The sequence below is a fragment of the Colobus angolensis genome, unplaced genomic scaffold (genome assembly GCF_000951035.1).
Source record: "Colobus angolensis palliatus isolate OR3802 unplaced genomic scaffold, Cang.pa_1.0 Scaffold27, whole genome shotgun sequence".
Taxonomy (NCBI): Eukaryota; Metazoa; Chordata; class Mammalia; order Primates; family Cercopithecidae; genus Colobus; species Colobus angolensis.
The window spans coordinates 12,105,319-12,126,741 of NW_012115932.1; the positions used below are offsets into that span (position 1 = coordinate 12,105,319).

General features: G+C 44.9%; 1 protein-coding gene across 4 annotated transcripts in view; it reads left to right on the plus strand.

The window, feature by feature from the left end:
* Nucleotides 1-21,423, plus strand: part of TENM2 (teneurin transmembrane protein 2) — a 984,758-nt gene that overhangs the window by 933,206 nt on the left and 30,129 nt on the right. For 3 of the 4 annotated variants that reach the window (XM_011947738.1, XM_011947740.1, XM_011947741.1), the window contains 6 exons: nucleotides 240-260; nucleotides 3,551-3,783; nucleotides 5,287-5,441; nucleotides 6,642-7,516; nucleotides 14,848-15,023; nucleotides 16,654-16,889. In XM_011947738.1, coding sequence (XP_011803128.1) covers nucleotides 240-260; nucleotides 3,551-3,783; nucleotides 5,287-5,441; nucleotides 6,642-7,516; nucleotides 14,848-15,023; nucleotides 16,654-16,889 — 1,696 coding nt within the window. The remainder of the gene's footprint in view (nucleotides 1-239; nucleotides 261-3,550; nucleotides 3,784-5,286; nucleotides 5,442-6,641; nucleotides 7,517-14,847; nucleotides 15,024-16,653; nucleotides 16,890-21,423) is intronic. The other variant, XM_011947742.1, reaches the window with a different exon arrangement.

Below are 21,423 nucleotides of genomic sequence, written 5' to 3' on the forward strand. Positions count from 1 at the left end.
ATTGCTGATGAGAGAATTCAAGCTTTCTTGTCCAGATTGTCCAATGTCTGGGAGGAGTCCAAAATCAGGGGCACTTCTCAAGCTATTGAGCCAGGAGTTGTCAGTTACAGGGGAAAAAAGAAAAAGACTGCCTTTTTTGGGCCCCTTTATACGAGAAACAAAAATGTTATGTTTGCTTTATCATCAATTCTTCCGCTAACTGTTTGTTCTTTTTTCCTTTCTGTTTTCTTTCTATAAAGAAATAAAGAGTTTAAACATAGGTAAGATGAAGAACTCTTTCCCATATAATTTGATATGGTTCGTTTGCTTCCTTGTGTTTGCTTTTTTTGTTTTGTGCTTCTTGTGTAATGTTGTATATTTTTATGTACCAAATATAGTAACTTTTTTATGTGCTAATTGTGTGTTGTGGATATGATAAGCTTTAGCAATTATGAAATGCAGTCAAAAAGCAACCAAATAAGCTGACAGTAATTAGAATTTCCGGGAGATTCAAGTGCAAGATAATGAACTCTCAGCGAACTTTTATTCCAACTGCTCAGTGTGGTCCATAATTGGGCTAAACAGTTGAGGCAAACTCCTGGCTTTTGTAAATGCTGGACTGGGTTCACAAAAGCTTTAATGAACTGGAAACGGGTTAAAAACTCATTTTCAACTCATTAATGATTTTTTCCCCTGGATATATGGTCATCTTTAAAAAAAAAAGTTAATTGCCAATCTGCTGGTCAGAATGAATCCAACAGTCAGATGCATTGAGAATTTTCATGGAGTAAAATCACTTTTGAATAGTTTGAAGGATGGAGACCAAGTATTTTTTGTCAAAACCGCCTTGATCATTATATTGATCCAAGGTTATCATTTAAAACCACACTAGGACAATTCACAGATAAAGTGTAAAACACACATACACGTGCATTCACACGTGAACTGCACTAAAATGGAGATAGCATGAGCTTTCTTAAAGAAAAGCCACCTTATTTTTATTCAGAAGAAGAGAAAAAGCAAAGCAATCTATACCACTACACAAAGGAATGCTTCGCTCACTTTTTGAAATGAAACATGGACAGCTTTCCTTCATGATATTAGGTCAAAATTAGACAAAAAGTAGAGTGAAATTGCACAAGATCATAACAGTGAGTGGAAGGCCATGCATTGGAAAAGTCCTCTGCTTTCTCCTCAGGCACCCCAAAACTGGCTGGTTATAGGCACCCCATTTGAGTCAAATTTTAAAAATAAGTAGAAATGCCTTGGAAGGACATTTTTCCAGGAAATTCACCAACCTCATGTAATCTTTGCCACAGCCACAGGTGTGGAGGCATGGCTGTCCCTCTGACCTGAGTTTTTCTGCAAGCATCTTAGTGAAAATAGGTATGAAACCGTAAGGAAGAATGGTCTCCCCAAGCAAGAACTGACCTCACACCCTCCATTGCCTGCTCTTCTGCCAGAGCTTTTGAAAAGCCTCCTCAAATCAGTCTCCCTAGAAAGTCCAAAATTAATTATCTCTCTCATAGATAGGCACAGATGTGCAATGCCTTGATCCTTCTGTTGATCATGCCAGCTACTGTTCATTCAGTAACAGAGTGCAGCATCTAATTAAAAAATGGCACGAATTTTTCCCTTTCTGCCCTAATTTGTTTTGCATATATGGATAGTCTCTAATGACTTAATAGCTGAAAAACAAGAAGAAAAGAGGAAAGGAAAGGAATGGAACCCAGGTAGTCTATGTTTTAGTTATCTGGGCTGGAATTTCAGAAAAACTTTGACTTCTAGTTCAGGGATGTGTCTTAATAGCAACCTGAATAGAAACTGGAGTGAAAGGTGGTCTCAACTCAACACAGATTGTTCCTAAAAATAGCTTCCTAGTTCTTTTTTTTTTTTTTTTCCCTTAAATCAGAGAAGAACCCAAATGGTGGTGTTTTAATTAGTAATTTACTAGCTAATGTCAGCAGGACAAATGCATCCAACACTGTCATCTCTCTCACCTTCCCTCCACCTCTCCCAGCCCCTGTTCTCCCATCACCCCAAAGTAAAATTGAAAAATAATAGGAAAAGGCTGGTTGCATGGTTTACATCTATAATCCCAGCACTTAGGGAAGCGAAGGCAGGAGGATCTCTTGAGGCCAGGAGTTTGAGATCAGCCTGGGCAACATAGTGAGACCCCATCTGTACCAGAAACAAAAAAAAAAGTTTTTAATTAGCCAGGCATGGTAGCATGCACTTGTTTCAACTACTCGGGAGGCTGAGGTGGGAGGATCACTTCAGCCCAGGAATTTCAGGCTGCAGTGAGCTAGAATTGTGCCACTGCTCTCCAATGAGACCCTGTCTCTAAGAAAAATAAAATAAAATAGCAGGGAAAAAAAGGAGGGGGGCCTGTGCTCATTTCAAAACATAGTCTACCACACTGAGGCAGAAAGGTAATTACTGCTTGCATCCTAAAGGTGGTGATTGTAATAACCAGTAGAGGAATAACATAAGCACCTATTCTGGTCCCAACCTCAAACCAGTGACAGGTACTGCAAAGGGAAGAACTGCAGGGTTTTGAGCAAGAGGGAACATTAGCAATATCCAGTATGATTGACTTAATCCCCCAGCCCCGCCCCACCCAAAAAAAAGCTAAGACCTGACACTGTCAAATGACTTAACCAAGGTCACCACCAGCTGGGTCAGAATTGAGTTTTGAGTTTCCTGTGTTTTAGCCCTGAGCCACTTCTACAAGTCTTACTCTGTCCTAGTTAGCCTCACACAGGGCAACTAGACACATGGCAGTGGAAGCAGCCCAGGTCTTGGAGGCTCACGCCTTCCTAATACACTTCACACACACAAAGGTATTAATCCCCTAGTGTGGCTGAGGGCCCTGGCAGACCCTGACTCATGCCTGTGACCTCACTGTTACCCAGATTTGAAAAGTGCATCTCCTCTCCCAGTAATTCAGATTCCAGACACAGGACCAGCAAGATACCCACATGTCTTTACACTAAATGCCAACTTTATCCATATCCACACTGAAGAGCAGTAAAGAAGCAAGCTCTGAGCCTGGAGATTGGGAGTGTTTCTGGGGTGCTTCCCATGATAAAATTAGGAAAACTCCAGGTTGCCCTAGTATTAATGGTCTAGTACCCTGGAGGCATAGGATAAAACGAGAACATTGTCACATGGAAGTGTTCCTCTATCCCACTTGAGAATACACTAAGTCCTTAAGGGGAAATTAAGGAGACTACACACACATGGACTGTAGCTGGTCTTGAATAACTATCCTGCTAACGAAAACGGGATCGGAGTGGGAGCTCTTGTACTGGCTAAATGAAGCAACAGTTGTTTAGTATGGTGGGAAATGAATTCTCTGATAGCATAAGGAGCATAAGTCCAATTAGAAGTAGCTAAGAACCATGATGTGTTAGAACACTGAGTCTGATGTTAGATTCTTTCCAGTTCACTAAAGTGGAAAGACACTAGAGAAGGTAAGCGTCTTGCTAGGATTTTTGTCATTCCTTTGATCTAAGAAGCCAGCTCCATAGCCCCCTCCTCATTTCTCTTTGTGCTTCTCCTACTAAAGCAACAACCCGGCACACAAGTACTACTTGGCAGTGGACCCCGTGTCCGGCTCTCTCTACGTATCCGACACCAACAGCAGGAGAATCTACCGCGTCAAGTCTCTGAGTGGAGCCAAAGACCTGGCTGGGAATTCGGAAGTTGTGGCAGGGACTGGAGAGCAGTGTCTGCCCTTTGATGAAGCCCGCTGTGGGGACGGAGGGAAGGCCATAGATGCAACCCTGATGAGCCCGAGAGGTAAAGTCCATCAAGGAAGAGTCCCCCGCCCCAGATAAAGCTTTGCTACCATCTTGGCTTTCTTTGTATCAGAACGTAACTAAGCCCAACAGTCCAAAACATAGCTTTCCCTATAATCATTTAACTCAGATAGATTACTTTGGTGTGTGGATGGGTGTTTAAAAAGAAAACCAATCGTGAGGTCAGGAAATCGAGACCATCCAGGCTAACACAGGGAAACCCCATCTCTACTAAAAATTACAAAAAAATTAACCGAGTGTAGTGGTGGGCGCCTGTAGTCCCAGCTACTCGGGAGGCTGAGGCAGGAGAATGGCGTGAACCCGGGAGGCAGAGCTTGCAGTGAGCCCAGATCACGCCACTGCATTCCAGCCTGGGCAACAGAGCGAGACTCCATCTCAAAAAAAAAAAAAAAGAAAAGAAAAAGAAAACCTTAGTTATTTATTTATTTGAAGTAAACTTTATCATGCACATAGGCTCCAAATGGAAAGTGAAGGGGATTGCGCCTGGAGATTTCTGACGGCTGCCAGTCACAGAAAATCAGAGGAAATCCTGGCTCTGTGAGCCAGAGTGCCAGCTGTGTGGGCTGGAGACAAAACAAAGCCCAGCTGGGGGCCTCTGGCCACGCCCAGACTTTCGTGATAGACAGCAAATGTGTATGAAGTCTAAAGTGCACTGCCTCACATGTTGTAATGCCCAATAAATGGTAGTAATTAAGAATGGGTATAATTTCCAGGAGTCCAGGATGGAGAAGTTCTGGGAACCCATGGGTCTCTATTTGAAAAGGACTAAAAATACTTAACATTAAGGAGCAATCATCAGAGAGTCCAACTGCTGTTAGCATTTTTAGCTACTGTGATAGCAGCAGGGCAGCATGGATTAAGGAGGCAAAGCCTTGTACTTGGGCACTGGGGCAAAGACACAAAATAAATAGAAGCCATATCTGTGCCTTTTCAGCCCTGCTGCAACAGGGGAATGCTAGGCCGCAGTGTCCCCCTGGGGCACTGAAGTGCTGATTGGCGTCAGGCTTAACTGGGAATACTTCCTGAAGCATCCACCTTGTAACTACAAGAATCATAGTTTCTCAACCTTACTGCTGCAATCAGTTGTGAAGTATATTTAAGTCAGTTACTACTAATAATGTTTAGGGTAATGAACTTCAGAAATAACTTCTTTTCTAAAGAGAGCAGATGCAAAGTTATTTCCTGCTTCATTCATTTGCAGCCTTGGTTCATTTACAGTCCAAGAAGCATGCTTTCATCAGTTGCAGGGAAGAGGGTGGTGATATAGCCAGCACCCTAGGAACTATACAAATCCCAGCACAGTGCCCATGAGAAAGGATCTTGCCTTAGAAGGCTGAGAACCACTGCTCTGAGGGTACTAATCAGTTCCAGTAGGGTCTCTGGTCTAAGCAGAGAGTGCTCAGCAAGGCATCTCATCTCCCACCTCTACCCCACAATCCTACCCCTTTCCAAGAGATAAATCCACACTGCTTGTCTTGCTCAGGTATTGCAGTAGACAAGAACGGGCTCATGTACTTTGTTGATGCCACCATGATCCGGAAGGTCGACCAGAATGGAATCATCTCCACCCTGCTGGGCTCCAATGACCTCACTGCTGTCCGGCCGCTGAGCTGTGATTCCAGCATGGATGTAGCCCAGGTGAGACTCTTTCTTACTTCTCTTCACTAAACAACACCTGCCTCTTGGCCTGAGCTTCTTACCTGCTTCCTGATTGGTTTGGAAGTGGAATAGGAAGGGGAGATACAGATACAGATCACGGGGTTGTTTGGAGAAAGCCTGAGATGAGCTAAACAGTAAGATGGAATGGAAAATGTCAGATAGGCATGAGAGAGAGAGAGAGTAAGAGAGAGGGAAAATTCTGTTAAGAAAAGTGGAGCCAGTGACATACTCCAGCCGTGGCAGATTACAGGGTAGAAGTTGCTGTGTAATTACCTCCCTTCTCCATCATTATTGCAGGTTTGAGAATGTACTGTACAGTGTTATATGTCAATCAGAACTTCCCTGTTAATCTGAAATGATTGCATCCTCACTATATAAACCTTTACTTTGTGCAGTAGTAACTAAAGCAGAGCCCTCTACAATATCACCCAAAGTGTGTGTTTAGTTTGGGCTCTTACAGAGGCAGAGAACAGAGGCTCACTCAAATATACAGCATTTGTTCTCAGACAGCCTGGAATATACGTTCAGCCTTTCTACAACGGCCTTTTCAGCCCTTGGCCAACCTCATAAATTTCAGCTCCAGTTCCACAACAGACAACTTGCTACTGAGATTTTTATTTCAAATTCCACAGAGGAAAGATGTGTTTGGTTCAGTTTATTTTTTAACGCAGATACTCAAGTTGTAGTTTGCTGGCGAGCCTGCACTTTGGCTCCCCTTTGATCAGAGCCACCTTCCAAGCCACATGGCTCCTTTTTGTGAATTAGATACAGGTGCCACCTCCAAATGAACATAGCTTCCCGGCATCTGCTTGGAGAGCAGAGTATGGGCTGGATGGCTTGGTCTCTTTTGTAGTGAACTACCTGTGCAACCATATATGACAGCTCTGATGCTGGTCCAACCATCTGGAGCTAAGAAGCAGCATCATAGGTAGGGCTGATGGCCTGTTCTGGTCATGGCAGGTGACATGGTAGGAAATATATGTTACATTATCTCTTCTTCTCCATCACACCCACTCATCATGGGCAATGAGCAGCTGGTTCAATGAAGAGCATTTTTATTACAGTGTGTTATTAAAAAGCTGTCTTTTTTCCTAAATACATAAAACCAGTAAGTGCCCTACAGTTAAACGTTGGACATATTAAAGGCTGTTCTTTAATCTGATACCATATCATCCACAGGTTCGTCTGGAGTGGCCAACAGACCTTGCTGTCAATCCTATGGATAACTCCTTGTATGTTCTAGAGAACAATGTCATCCTTCGAATTACCGAGAACCACCAAGTCAGCATCATTGCAGGACGCCCCATGCACTGCCAGGTTCCTGGCATTGACTACTCACTCAGCAAACTAGCCATTCACTCTGCCCTGGAGTCAGCCAGCGCCATCGCCATTTCTCACACTGGGGTCCTCTATATCACTGAGACAGATGAGAAGAAGATTAACCGTCTACGCCAGGTAACAACCAATGGGGAGATCTGCCTTTTAGCTGGGGCAGCCTCAGACTGCGACTGCAAAAACGATGTCAACTGCAACTGCTATTCAGGAGATGATGCCTATGCGACTGATGCCATCTTGAATTCCCCATCATCCTTAGCTGTAGCTCCAGATGGTACCATCTACATTGCAGACCTTGGAAATATTCGGATCAGGGCGGTCAGCAAGAACAAGCCCGTTCTTAATGCCTTCAACCAGTATGAGGCTGCATCCCCCGGAGAGCAGGAGTTATATGTCTTCAATGCTGATGGCATCCACCAATACACTGTAAGCCTGGTGACAGGGGAGTACTTGTACAATTTCACATATAGTGCTGACAATGATGTCACTGAATTGATTGACAATAATGGGAATTCCCTGAAGATCCGTCGGGACAGCAGTGGCATGCCCCGTCACCTGCTCATGCCTGACAATCAGATCATCACCCTCACCGTGGGCACCAATGGAGGCCTCAAAGTCGTGTCCACACAGAACCTGGAGCTTGGCCTCATGACCTATGATGGGAACACTGGGCTCCTGGCCACCAAGAGCGATGAAACAGGATGGACGACTTTCTATGAGTAAGTGGGTTTGTAAAGCATCTCTGAAGAGCCCTTCCCTTGTTCTAGCTGGCATCAGGACTGGTCGTTCTTGTAGCTTTTTAAATTGCTTTGTCATGTTGTCCTTCTAACTTTAATGATGTCTTATGGTCTCAAGATATTCATGTCCCCTCTCCCTGACTCTAAAATGATTTGCTCTATTGGGTCTCTGATATTGAGCATCCTCCCTACTAGAGTTGGGAATTCCTGTTGCCTGCTTGCCATTCAAATTTCAGGATATTGGACACGCACAGCACCTAGGAGGTAAAGCGTTGATTAACTTTGCTGATTATTCATGTTTGCCATGGGTGCGGAAATTAGAACCTAAAAGGCAAGATCCCAGTGGGGCTTCTGTAATTTGCCAATAGGTCCAGCAACACACTTGATTGCACAGACAGGTAGATAAACTCTGAATTTCCTCCTTAGCAGAAGCAAATCGATACAGATAAAGCGTTAGGTATATTAAAAGATGCGAGAGCTGGTCATATTTCCCCTAACAATTATCTCATACTTAATAGTCCTGACGCTTGTTTTGCAAAAAGCTGTTTTTCCTAGCTCCTGCAGGCAGTTCTTGGTCAAAGTGCCTGCTGCTGTAAGTACTAATGGTGGGATGCTGGTTGGAGGAAGTTACTAGGCATAATTCTCCCAATGGCTGGCTGATACTGGAGCAGAATTTATAAATATCTGGCTCTCCTAGGTGATGAAGGAGTGTGTTAACCCCTACGTACTTGGAGTCCTTGCTTGCTTTTTGTCTGGATGCTGCTGCTAGCAGATAATGTAGTAAGTTAGGGAGAGTTGGCACAAAGAAAAAAAGGGGACAACAGGGAGAACAGAAAACCTCATTGTTGATCATTCCTAAATCCAGCAATGTTTACTTCCTGATTGTATGCCAATGGTCTTGGGAGAATGTAAAAGGAAGCTGTTGCCACCTGCTGGATATTTGCTGCATTGCAGAAGAATTGCTTTCCCTGGTTCTGACTTTCTTGTTGGGGCAACTCTTTCTCAGACTTCTGAAGCATCTTAATACCTTCGGGACACTGGGGGTTTGATCAGACTTCACCAGCTAGTGATTCTGCCCTCGAGGGTACCATCTGAGTGCTGTCCTTGGCTCTGACACCGAGTTAGATTGAAGCTATACACTCACCCAAACACCTCCGGGATTTTCCTCTTCCGAGGAAACCTCTTTCTGACAGTTTCACCCGAAGACCTAATGCATTTCAGAAACAATTTGTTGGCTCTCCTGAAAGAGTTGGGAAATAACATCATTCTCAGGGAGGCCAGCCTGAACTGGGCCTGGTTTAGAGACTGCCATAAAGAAGCTTGGGCTCAAGTGCATCCAAGGTCTGAACTCTAAAACGGAAAGTATTTTCCAGAAAGTGTCCCTAGTTTAATGAGAACATAGGCATGATTCATAAATGTGTTTTAAAATGTTCAGAAGTTACATTGAAACTGAATAATTTTTTATCTTAATTTGATAAGCTGCCCTTTTTTCAGAATGTTGATAAATCCAGTGACCACAAATTCTCCATTGTGGGGTTCAAATGTAAAAGGTTTTCTTTTCTACCTAAAAAGATGGTGAGTTCTTTTTGTTCGATGGCACTTTTGGCACATCATCAGCCAATTGGCAGATGCACAGCCAATTTAAAAATCAGACACAACTTCACCTCCTGTCAGGGCAGTGCAGTCAAGACCAACACTGCATAGCCGTAGCCAAAACTTTAGAGAAAGCGTGATGAAGAAAACCACACAGAGGCTGTGAGGCTACTAGAAAACAGTCTGTCCTGGTCGGGAGCGATGCCTCATGCCTGTAATCTCTGCACTTTGGGAGGCCAAGGCAGAAGGATCACTGGAGGCCAGCAGTTTGAGACCAGCCTGGCCAACATGGAAAAACCTCATCTCTACTGAAAATACGATAGTTAGCCAGGCATGGTGGTGTACACCTGTAGGCTCAGCTACTCAGGAGGCAAAGGCATGAAAATCACTTGAATTCAGGAGGTGGAGTTTGCAGTGAGTTGAGATCATGCAGCTGCACTCCAGCCTGGGTGACAGAGGGACACTCTGTCTCAAAAAAAAAAAAAAAAGAAAGAAAGAAAGAAAACGATTTATCCTTCAATGAGAGCTTCCTTAGGGAGATTGCTCTCTTCCCACTCTGTTATGGGGGTGGGTAACAAATACCCCTGTAGGTGGGAAGAGTGGCCATATCTTTTTTTCTGCATAGAACATGAGGTAGAGAAGCCATGTATCTACTCTGTTGTCATAATGACTGTCTAAATATGGATTCGATTATCCCCATTTTATGGCTAAAGAAACCGAGGCTCAGAGAATTGAAGCGACTCCCCTGAGACCACACAGGGAGTCAGTAGTGAAGCAGAACTGGAATCCAGATCTCCAAGCCCAGCTTTCTTTGTATTGCACACCAGCGTCATAAAGCAGGGCTATGAATGGAATTTGTAACTCCACCTTCAGACTCCACATGAGAACTGTTCCTGAATTTTTGGGAAGAAGTAACTCAATAAGGCCATCCCATCAATGACTCTGGAGGCAGGAGAGAGAGAGAGAGAGGTAGGAAAAAATAACCCTATCAAATCTTCCTGGACCCATTTTATGATCAGCCAGTTCCAGAAACTTCCAGGACATCCAACCTTGAAATTAAGATTTCCCCAGATGCAGGCCATTGGGTCTTGATAGAAGAAGTATCCTGATCTAGTTACATCCCTGAGGGAACTCAGGTTTTCACAGTCTTCCCCAAAAGGCAGCATCTTATACCAGAAAGCTCCTGGGTCTTAGCATCAGGATGACGGGGTGAGGAGTCTTTCTCTGCCATATACTTACTGATTGACGTTGGACACATTATTTAACCTCTCTGAGCTTCAATGTCTCATCTGTCACATGGGGATAAAAATGCAGATTAACAGGAGCCCTATGCTAATCCACTGAGATAATATGTTTTTAGAAATTAGCAAAGCACTTGTCATATAGAAGTTTAACTCAGAGTATAGGCTAATGGGATTTTAGAGGAATTATTAAGCACACCTCTGTCTCCTTCCTACCCTTCAGGTTTCACTCAACTAACTGTATAGCGGTTACAAGAGTCAGACAGATAGAGACTTATTTTGGAAAAGCAGAATTAAAGAATGCAGCTGGCACATTAGGTTTTTTTAATACCTCACTTTGCATTTCTTCTGCTCTCTTCCCACCTCCCAGTGCCGCCTGCTGGTCTCCCATCCCCTGCAGGAGCAGAGTCTGCCAAAGCAAACTTGGGGCTCAGCGGGGCAGAAAAACACATCACCCTTAAAGAGAGGTCCTCCAGAAGAGAGAAATGATAAAGAGCCTCTTTAGTCATGTTCAACTTCTCCCAATCCAGCAACTGGGGAAGGGGCAAATGTCAGATCAAAGGAAAAGATGGAAGTTGACTTCCCATGGTGTGGGGTTCAAGAGTGATTTTACAGAATAAGCTGCCATGCAACTCATGAAGGCTGGAATGGGCCCCTTTAAAAATTGCCTTTCTCTCTCGTCTTTGTCCTGGGAAGTGAAGAGTTAGGCAGAAATGGAGCTGATACGGAATGCTCTTTGGAAACGCTATCATGCCTGCTAAGTTCCCAGACTAGGGAAGGTCCATCTGCATTCCTGAAAAGAACAGTACTGTCCTTAAAATTACACTTTCTACTCCCTATACTCTCTCTTTCTCCACTCTCTCCCTTCTTTATTTTAGTCCTTAGCACCTATTACTCACCATCTGACATGCTGTCTATTTTCTACCTTGGTTTAGTTTTGCCCTCTTCAGCTAGCATGAGTGCAAGAATTTTGCTCCATTTTCTTCCCAGTCATATATCCAGTGCCTTGAACTGTGTTTGACACATCACAGGCGCTTGATGAATATTTATTGACTACATAATTCAAAAGCAGCCTCCAGCCCCACTCCAGCCAAGCTGGGCCAGTTCCATTGGGTTGGCACTGAGATCCCATTGCTGGAACTTATAGCGCTTCACTCCTACATGTAGTCATTTGCAAAAAGACCTACATCTGAAGACGCTCCTTGGGGGAAGTAAGTAGAGCTGGAGGCAGCCGAATCTTCTTAAAACTTAAAGAAAAATCTGGTTTTCTCCCTTTGGTCCATGAGATTCTAGCCCCTACCCTAAAGCTCTGTTCCCAAAAGAAGAAACTCCAGTTCCTACTACTTCTCTCATAAGGAAACTCAGCAAGCCTATGCATTGTAAGTGTCCCCAAACTACAGTGGATTGGAATTAAAATCCTCGACCTGGTCCCAGAGAATGTACTTGTCAGCAGGAGGAGAAACTGTCTGTTACTGAGTACCGCACTAGACACTCCATACCCAAATACTTAGAATTGCTTTGTTTTCTGATTTTAAATACCTTTTGTTTCTGCTTATTAAACATGAAATTATTGATTACAAATAATTTCTTTTTTTTTTTTTCTTTTTTTGAGACAGTCTTGCTCTGTTGCCAGGCTGGAGTGCAGTGGTGCAGTCTCAGCTCACTGCAACCTCTGCCTCCCGGGTTCAAGCGATTCTCCTGCCTCAGCCTCCTGAGTGCTGGGACTATAGGCGCGTGCCACCACGCCCGGCTAATTTTTGTATTTTTAGTAGACAGGGTTTCACCATGTTGGCCAAGATGGTCTCAGTCCCCTCACCTCGTGATCCACCCGCCTCAGCCTCCCAAAGTGCTGGGATTGATTACGGGCACAAGCCACCACGCCCAGCTGATTATAAGTAATTTCTAAATTATGAGAAAATGCAAAGAAGAAAATGAAGATTAGTCAAAATTCCACACAGCAAAATCACCATTAACATTTAAATGTCGGCCGGGCGCGGTGGCTCAAGCCTGTAATCCCAGCACTTTGGGAGGCCGAGACGGGTGGATCACGAGGTCAGGAGATCGAGACCATCCTGGCTAACACGATGAAACCCCATCTCTACTAAAAAATACAAAAATCTAGCCGAGCGAGGTGGCGGGCGCCTGTAGTCCCAGCTACCCAGGAGGCTGAGGCAGGAGAATGGCATGAACCCGGGAGGCGGAGCTTGCAGTGAGCTGAGATCCAGCCACAGCACTCCAGCCTGGGTGACAGAGCGAGACTCCGTCTCAAAAAAAAAAAAAAAAAACATTTAAATGTCTATATTTTCAGAGAATTTCTGCTCCATATAGATACTGATACTTTTTACCCCTCCCTGAAAAAAAAGCTACTGTCAGGGGAGTATATTTGGTACCCCACTCTTCCACTCAACGTGTGGAGATTTGTCTATGCCAATAAATAGAAACCCATGTTGTCAGTCTTGATGGCTTCATAGGTTTCCACTTTATGGATTGATCATCAGTTATTTCATGAATCTCCCATCAAGGAACATCTAGGTTGTTCTAATTAGTCACTATTGTAAATAGCACCTTTTCCCCCTGCCTGAGAAGTGATTTCTTTAGCAGGTAAGAAAACACAGAGGAGCCCTATCGATTTAGCAGACGTGAGTCCCCATCCCTGGTTACAACACCAGGGCTTTCCAGGGAGTGCATGGTCTGCGCCACCCCCTGCCTGGGGCCCTGGGCAAGTGATAGGGGTGGATTCTGAGCTCACAGAGATTCCTGCTCCAAGATCTCCCTCCTCTCTCCCCCAGCACCTTTACACAGCCCGGTGTCCAGCTTAATGTGATTGCACTCTCAGCTTTCAAACTTCTGCAGAGTTCACTGCTTCCATTTCTTCCCAGAAGCAAAGTTTCTCAGATCCCTGAAAGCCTGAGCCAGGTCTGCAATTCTTTATTCCAAAAACATTTCCTGAGTGCTCTCTGTCTTTGATGTTGTCATCCTAAGCCCTAAGCGACAACGTCAAACAGGCCACAGCGGTCCCTTCCACTGCTCACAGGCCGTCCCCACAGGGATGCTTCTCTGAGGACCCCCCATCCCCATGTGTTGCACAAGCTCCAGTTCCCATCCCTCAGAACCTGCCAGCTTTTTCCCTCTCCCCAGTCCAAAGGGAGTAACCCCCAGGGGTCGAGCCACTTTTCCTTCTTTTTCACCCTCCAAGCAAAATGTCTTCAGAGCTCTGCCTTCTTCCTCCCCTTCCTCCTCCAGTAACAAAACTCATCTGGGAGAGCTCAAAGGCCTCTACATGCAGACCTGGAAACAAGCCTGCTTTCCTTTCTGAGATGTGAGAAGGGCCCAGCTCTCAGAGTGCAGTGGATCTTCCAAAGTGGGGAAAGGCTGTCCCAAATAGAACCAGGCTTCTTGCTAGAGGTGATGCAGGGAGAAAACTCCACAGTGTAAGAAAAGAGGACAGATGGCACATATACATAAAGAAGGAGTCCCCAATGTCAGGCCATTTGCAGGCACTAGGGCACGATCACTTGTGTCCCTAGACTTGGGTGCTAACTAATGGTCATTGGGAAATTGTCTAAGAAGGCTGCATGGGAAGTGGAGCCATGGTGGTTTGGGGACCAAAGAACAGGTTCCATGCAGCCAGGCTTTCTGTGCTGAGCTAACATGTGCACGTGGCATTTGGCACAGGCTGACTGTCCAGAGGCCTAGAAGGTGATGAGGGAGACGAGGTTGGACCCCAGGAGAAGACTCGGGGCATGGAAGGTCTCAAATAGCCAGATTTTTATTTGATTGAGCAACCAATGGGAAAAGAGTGTGGTTTGTTCAGCAGAGAACTAACATGGTGAAACTGATATTCTGGGAATATTAATTTGGTGGCTTTGTAGAACACCTAAGTTAAAAACAAGAGAAGGCTGGGTGTGTGACTCATGCCTATAATCCCAGCACTTTGGGAGGCCAAGGCAGGTAGATCACCTGAGGTCAGGAGTTCGAGACCAGTCTGGCCAACATGACAAAATCTCATCTCTACAAAAAAATACAAAAATTAGCCGGGCATAGTGGTGCATGCCTGTAATCCCAGCTACCTGGTATGCTGAGGCAGGAGAATTGCTTGAACTCCGGAGGTGGAAGTTGCAATGAGCGGAGATCGCACCACTGCACTCCAGCCTGGGACAGAGTGAGACTCCATCTCAAGGAAAGAAGAGAAAAAGAAAAGCAAGAGAAGCTCACAAGTGGCTGTTCTCTTTAACTAGGGGAAGTCTGAGACCAGGTGAAATGTTTTCCAGGATCTGAAGTCAGTTAATCAGCGGGTAGAAGAAAGCATCACCGCTGTTTCTCAGGGCATAATGGGGTTTTGACTGTGACAAGGGGCCTCAGTGAGATGCGCCACCCAGCCAGCCTACCTTTCCAGCTCTCTCTTTCTCTGGCCCTATGAGTCTTGTGAATACTTTCAGCCCCAATGACTGCTGCTAACCAGTGTTTATCTCCCCCCAGCTATGACCACGAAGGCCGCCTGACCAATGTGACACGCCCCACGGGGGTGGTAACCAGTCTGCACCGGGAAATGGAGAAATCTATTACCATTGACATTGAGAACTCCAACCGTGATGATGACGTCACTGTCATCACCAACCTGTCTTCAGTAGAGGCCTCCTACACTGTGGTACAAGGTGAGCCTCCACCCGTACCAACCTACCCCCAGACTCACCCACAGACCCAGAACCCAGCCAAGCCCAATGTGTGAGTTACCCAGCCTGGGATGACTTCCAGAGACCCAGCGTACCCCTCAGCTTTCTGTTTTATTCAAGTGTCCACAGCAAACTAACTCTGTAAGAGGTCTATCTAGTAGAAAATGACTTAATAAGATACAGCAGAATGTCATCCACACCCAACCAAATGTCTGGATATTTAAACTATCTACATAGCTATCTGAAAACGTCCATTTCCCCCCCACATACTCTCTCCCTACCTCTTATCCTTCCATCACCACCTCTCCCCACCAACCCGAAACACATAGTTATCGTCTCAAAGGCCATTTATTCTCCTGGCCTACCACTAGATTTCATATTTTCTTGTTCCATCCTGATTCTCTTTTTTAAGCATTTGTTTGATGAGTTGGTTGCCCTGGGACTGGAGCTGTTTAACATTCTCTCTCCAAGACTGGGATCTCAAAGGTCTCTGACCACCCTGTGGTTACTGTTTCTATTAGACATGTTTTGCAGTCCAGGGCAAGCACTGGGGCTGGCAAGAAAATGAATTGTGCCGATTAATTTTTCTTTTAATTAAGATACAATGTCGGTGGGCTAGCCTGTTGTCAGAGGATAAAAGTGTCCTCTCTGTAGATAAATGGTGACATTTCTGGACTATTATCCCACAGCAGAGCCTGTTTCAATGACTCTATTTCTGCTCTGCCAAATGATTAATGATGTAGATTCTGTCCTTCTGCATGATGGCTGGAGTCGCAGGAGTGACAGGTACACACTTGCTCACTGCCCCAAAAGCTGACATCTCAGAGGCCAGCCCAGGCCAGCTCCTTTGCCCAGACAATCAGGAAGCAGTGTATCTGTAAAAGGAGTCTCTGACTCACATTTCCTTCCTGTCACTTTTCGATAAAGGAAAAGGTCAGAAGTCTGATTGACTCGTGTAGTTTCCACTGGGGAAGATAAACACATTATTGGCATCCACTGGTTCCATCTCCCTCATGTGTTTGAGTCTCTTCAGAGTTCTCTTGAGTGGAGGTGGTATCAGATGCAGTCAGCAGTAAAAGCATGATGATGGGGAAGGTTGATTCTTCTCTCGATTTTCTTGAAGAATCCTGGGCTTTGATTTGCAGTGGATCTGACCTGTGACTAGACCAGCAACCTTGGGTTAGATGGGAGGCAAAGGGGGAAAAAATTGAAGTCATTTACCTTTCTTTTTTTTTCTTTTTCTTTTTTTTTTTGGTATAAGCTAAAATATATATGTTAAGGTTTGGGAATTTGATTGACACAAATTGTGTAGGCAATAGACATCTTTAAATGTTTAAACGTGCTATTAATAGTCTTCAGTGAGTAAAAGAAACATCACGGCATAATTATTTCTGGAGTGCCACATATTATGTTTTTCTTTACGTGGATCAGTAGTATCTCTGCTACTTACCTTCACATGGTATGCGTGCTAATTGAAGGCAGCCTTAGACTGATGACTGCAAAGTACCATGGAAACCTATAAAAAAAAAAAAAAATAGAGGTTCTATTCTCTTCTGACTAATAGAGTGGATAATTTATTTCCCTATCCCCACCCCCACTTACATTCTTCCAGATCAAGTGCGGAACAGCTACCAGCTCTGTAATAATGGTACCCTGCGGGTGATGTATGCTAATGGGATGGGTGTCAGCTTCCACAGTGAGCCCCATGTCCTAGCAGGCACCATCACCCCCACCATTGGACGCTGCAACATCTCCCTGCCTATGGAGAATGGCTTAAACTCCATTGAGTGGCGCCTAAGAAAGGAACAGATTAAAGGCAAAGTCACCATCTTTGGCAGGAAGCTCCGGGTAAGTGGTTCCACCCAATCTGTTACCACAGTGGGAGGGGATACACCCTTTCCTCACAGAGCTGAGAAAGTTTCCCAGCTTCAAAGCCTCTAATACTCCTTTATTCCCTGGAAAAGGCAAACTCTTCGCTCAGAAAATGGAATCCATTTCCCTTTGGGACTCATACCTTGGGGAAAACATTCTCCATTTCCTAGGACTGAAAAAGTCGGCCATTTCCTGCTATGGGGATTTACATTATGCTGTAACTAGAGACGGCTTTGGTCTGCTTTTCACACTTGCTGTCTTCTTCCTCAATTTTCACTGTCTGGCCAAGTCAACCAATGAACTGGTGTTCGTGCCTACTATGTGCCGAGTAATTTGCTAAGTACTGGAAGAATACAACTTTTAAAGTATGTTCTTTGCACTCAAGGAATCGAGAGTCTGATAAAATATACAGACACAGGATGATCACAGGTTAAGTGAAAAGACAGAGGTACATGCAGGGCCTGATGGGATCCCAGAGGGGATGTCACTCCGCTTGAGAGTCTCAGGGAAGATTTCCCAAGAGGAAGTAACAACTGAACCTCAGTGGGGAGTTTTAGCCAACCTTAGTTTTCCCAGACCAGGCAACTTGCCCCACATGACATCTTTTTAAAACCAATATATAACATTAATTGAGGATTATTATACTGTAAACCCTATGTGAAATGCTTTGCTTGTATTATCTTATTTTAACTTTTTCAATAGCTCCATGAGGATAATTATTACTACCTCCATTTTTCAGATGAGAAAACACAGACTCAGAGAAGCTAAATTACCTGTCCAAGGACACAATGGCTAGAAAGGGCAATGCCAGGACTGGACCCCAGGTCTCTCTTTCTATCTGACTCATTTGCCAGTGTGTCACACACCTTCCTGCCTATCCATGGTCATCCAGATCATCTCGACAGGAGTGGATTCTGCTCCAGTCACTTATCTGTCACCAAGAGGGAACAGTTCCTACCATCATGCTAACCCCTTCCCTGGGGAGGGGGAATGAATACTGGGGATCCCAATCTTCATCAAATTCAGCACATATTTATTGAGCACCTACTATGAGCCAGGCACTGTGCTATGCACCTAATGGCATATAAAGCAAAGGCCCTAACTTCCTGCCCCTATGTTCAGGTTGAGGGGAGATGGGAGAGAGGGGCAGATAATAAGTAAACCAATAAATAAAAATAACTGCAGAACAAGACAAGCACTAGGAAGTCAGTAAACAATGGAACAAGGAGTTTATCAAATGCTTTGGAATCCCTGAGAATAGAAGGCTCAGCATCGGCAAAGCTTGGGTCATAACTTTTGCTGTGTAACTGGATTAAAATCCAGCCAGCCCGGGTGACCTCCCTGCAGACCCAGGCCCCACCATATTAAGATTCCGCCTTTGTCTGGCTGAAGTTTAAGTCTCCACATTAGGTTATCAGCAGTCTCTCATGTTTTTCTTCCTCTGCTGGTATCTGCAAAGTTGCAAACTGCAGTATCTTCCTAAAGACAAAAATGGAATGAGATTAGTAGTTAAATCCTTAATGACTGGATTTCAGGGCTGTGTAATTGATTTTTGATATGCTGCACTGTAGAAGTTGATTATAAGTAGTAATCGTGCCTTTTCTCTGATAAATCAGTTATGCATTTTGACTAAGTTTTCAAAATAAAGATAAATGTGGCCCTAAAATAAAGTGGCTATAATCCCAACTCCAAATATTAAAACTCTTAATAATGGTACTTGTGGTAATTAGCCCAAGTTAGGCACACAAGTCTTATAACTGAATTTCTGCCAGGGTTAGATTTGCTGGCATCGTGTTTATGCAAATCAAAACACAGCTTTATCTATCAACACCTCAACATTTAATTGTCTGGTGTTAGTTCCTGTAACAACAATCACATATCCATTTAGCTCTCTTAAATGAAAATCACTATGAGATTATAACAGGTTGAGTGGACTGAAAATGTAATTTGAAAATGAGGGAGAAAGCCTGGAATTTATTTGCATCTCATTTATTTTAATTCAGTTCATAAACTGTTTAGTGAATGAAATAAAAGCAACTCCTGGAAATTGCAGGAGAGCAATTGTTAGAAGGTATAAGGGAAAGGTTGGGTGTGATGTGGATTGAGGGAACTGGGGAGTGGTCATTTCATCAGATGCTTCGTGAGCCCATGGCAGGGAGTTTGCAGCCCCTAAGCCAAAGGTACCCATTGGCCCCATTAGGCTAGCAGGCTGTCTCACCAATGGCAAGATGGGCTCTTCTCTCCCTATGTTAGTCTTGCTGTGTGTCTTTTCATCGCTGCTCCACTGTCAAATGAGGGCATGAAAGTCCTCATTTATTCAAAAGATGTTTACTAGGTGCCAACACTACATTCAGTATCACGGAATGAGTAGACTCTAGAGAGGTAAAGAAAATTGAGTGCCACCAAGTAGCTAACAGTCTCATGGAGAAGCCAGTATTAGTAGGTGTGATGTAAGCTATAATATAGGCCAAAAGCACAAGGAAAGGGATACTTAATTGTATCCGCTGGAAGAGGATAGGTCACGGCTGGGTAATAAATTAACCCTGAAATCTCATGGGTTTAACACATTGTGGTCCAAATGCATCAGGCAGCTCTTCTTAATGAGGACTCGCTCCAGTTGCTCTGCCTTGCGATCCTGCCATCTTAAGCACAGGGCCTGTGCAGTTGCTGCAGCAAGGGAAGAGAGCTTGGGTGATTCACGAGAGCTTAATGAGCCAGCCTGGACACGGCAGGCCTCACTTCCCCCCACCCTGGTGAGAACACTGTCAGGGGACCTCAACTGAACTGCAGGGAAGCCTGGAAAATGTTGTCTTTTATGAGCGCCTAAGAAGATGATGAACAAAGACTTGGTAAACACGTAGCAGAGTGATTAGGTCTCCCGTTTGACAAGGGATCAGGAAGGGCTTCAAAGAGGATCTGGAATCAGTTCTGAAGAGTAAGAATCAGCCAGGCAGAGATATGGAACAGAGGTGACAGGACAGAGACTATCACCTATGGAAAGGCCAAGAGGCCAAAAAGGGAATGGCATTTCAGAAAACTAATTCAGTGTGGCAGTGGATGTGTTAGAGAGTGGGGTAGAAAAGTAAGATGCAGCCAAAGACTGCACATGGAAGGGAACATGGTGCCAGGCTAACATTTATCCTGAGAGCAATGGGGAGCCCTGCCTGGACTTCATTAGCAGAGTGATGTGCTGGGATGTGTAGCGTTAGACAGCTGTCTCCAGCCTGGGCACAGTGGCTCACGCCTGTTTTCCCAACACTTGGGGAGGCCAAAGCGGGAGGATCATTTTAGCCTAGGAGTTCAAGACCAGCCTAGGCAACATAGCAAAACCCTGTCCATACAAAAATAATTAAATAGCTGACCATGGCCCGGCACAGTAGCTCATGCCTGTAATCCTAGCACTTTGGGAGGCCAAGGCAGGAGGATCCCTTGAGCCCAGGAGTTGGAGACCAGCCTGGGCAACATAGGGAGACCCTGTCATGGTGGCACATGCCTGTAGTCCCAGCTATTCGGGAGGCCAAGGCAGGAGGACTGCTTGAGCACAGAAGTTTGAGGCTGCAGTGAGTTATGATCATGCCCTGTAATGTACTCCAGTCTGGGCAACAGAGCAAGACCTTGTCTCAAAAAAAAAAAAAAACTCTCTGACTTCCTCAGGTATGGAGGAAGACAGGTGAGAAGGGGACAAGATAGACAGGAGGAAAGGGACAGTAAGAAGGGTCCAAGCAAGAAACTATATCACTAGCAGTGAGGAAAGAAAGAAGGTAGGGGGAGAGATTGGAGAGATGTCTAGCACACGAGGATTGGGCAACTAGCAGGGTTGCTGTGTCATGCTCACCTTTTGACAGGCTCTCCCCATGATCATGTAGACCAGGAAGGCTGGGTGGCCATCCACACTCTGTAAAGGAGAGTGTTTGGGAGCTGAAACCCAAGCCAGAGATGTAAGATTCTGGTGGCCCCAGCCCTGCCTCTTGGAATGGGGAAGAAACTAAGTGAACTTTGAAATGTAGCCATTTAACCAGCACCATGTAATCACTGCTCCCCATGTGAACAGCAGGGAATCTGGGGAGAATGTGTGGGTATCATGCATGAAGCAAATGGCCTGACCTTCCCTGGGACCAGCAAGCTCCTGGGAGCCTGGTCAGCTGAGGGGTGTGAGGGTCCAAGGCTCTGAACATTCCTGGAGTTTAGAGAAGACCAAAAATCTCAGTGAAGCCATCATGATAGAACAGTGCCCAGTGAAATTCCAACCCACCAAGGTATCATTTCTTCCCACAGTCCTCCAGATGGAGGCATCTCTTACTGGAGGAAAGTATCAGTGGTTCTTCCTTACAGCCTGGGGAAATGTAAGATGATGGCGGATGGATAGTCCAGGACCACATCCTTTCACCAAAAGCTTTGTAATAGAGTGTTAGTCCCTTCATTCCTGCCCAAACTCAGTGCAGGGAAGATTTTCATTATTACTGCCAAGAACTCCTCAAATAATCTCCTTTGAAAGACTCCTCCCCGTCCT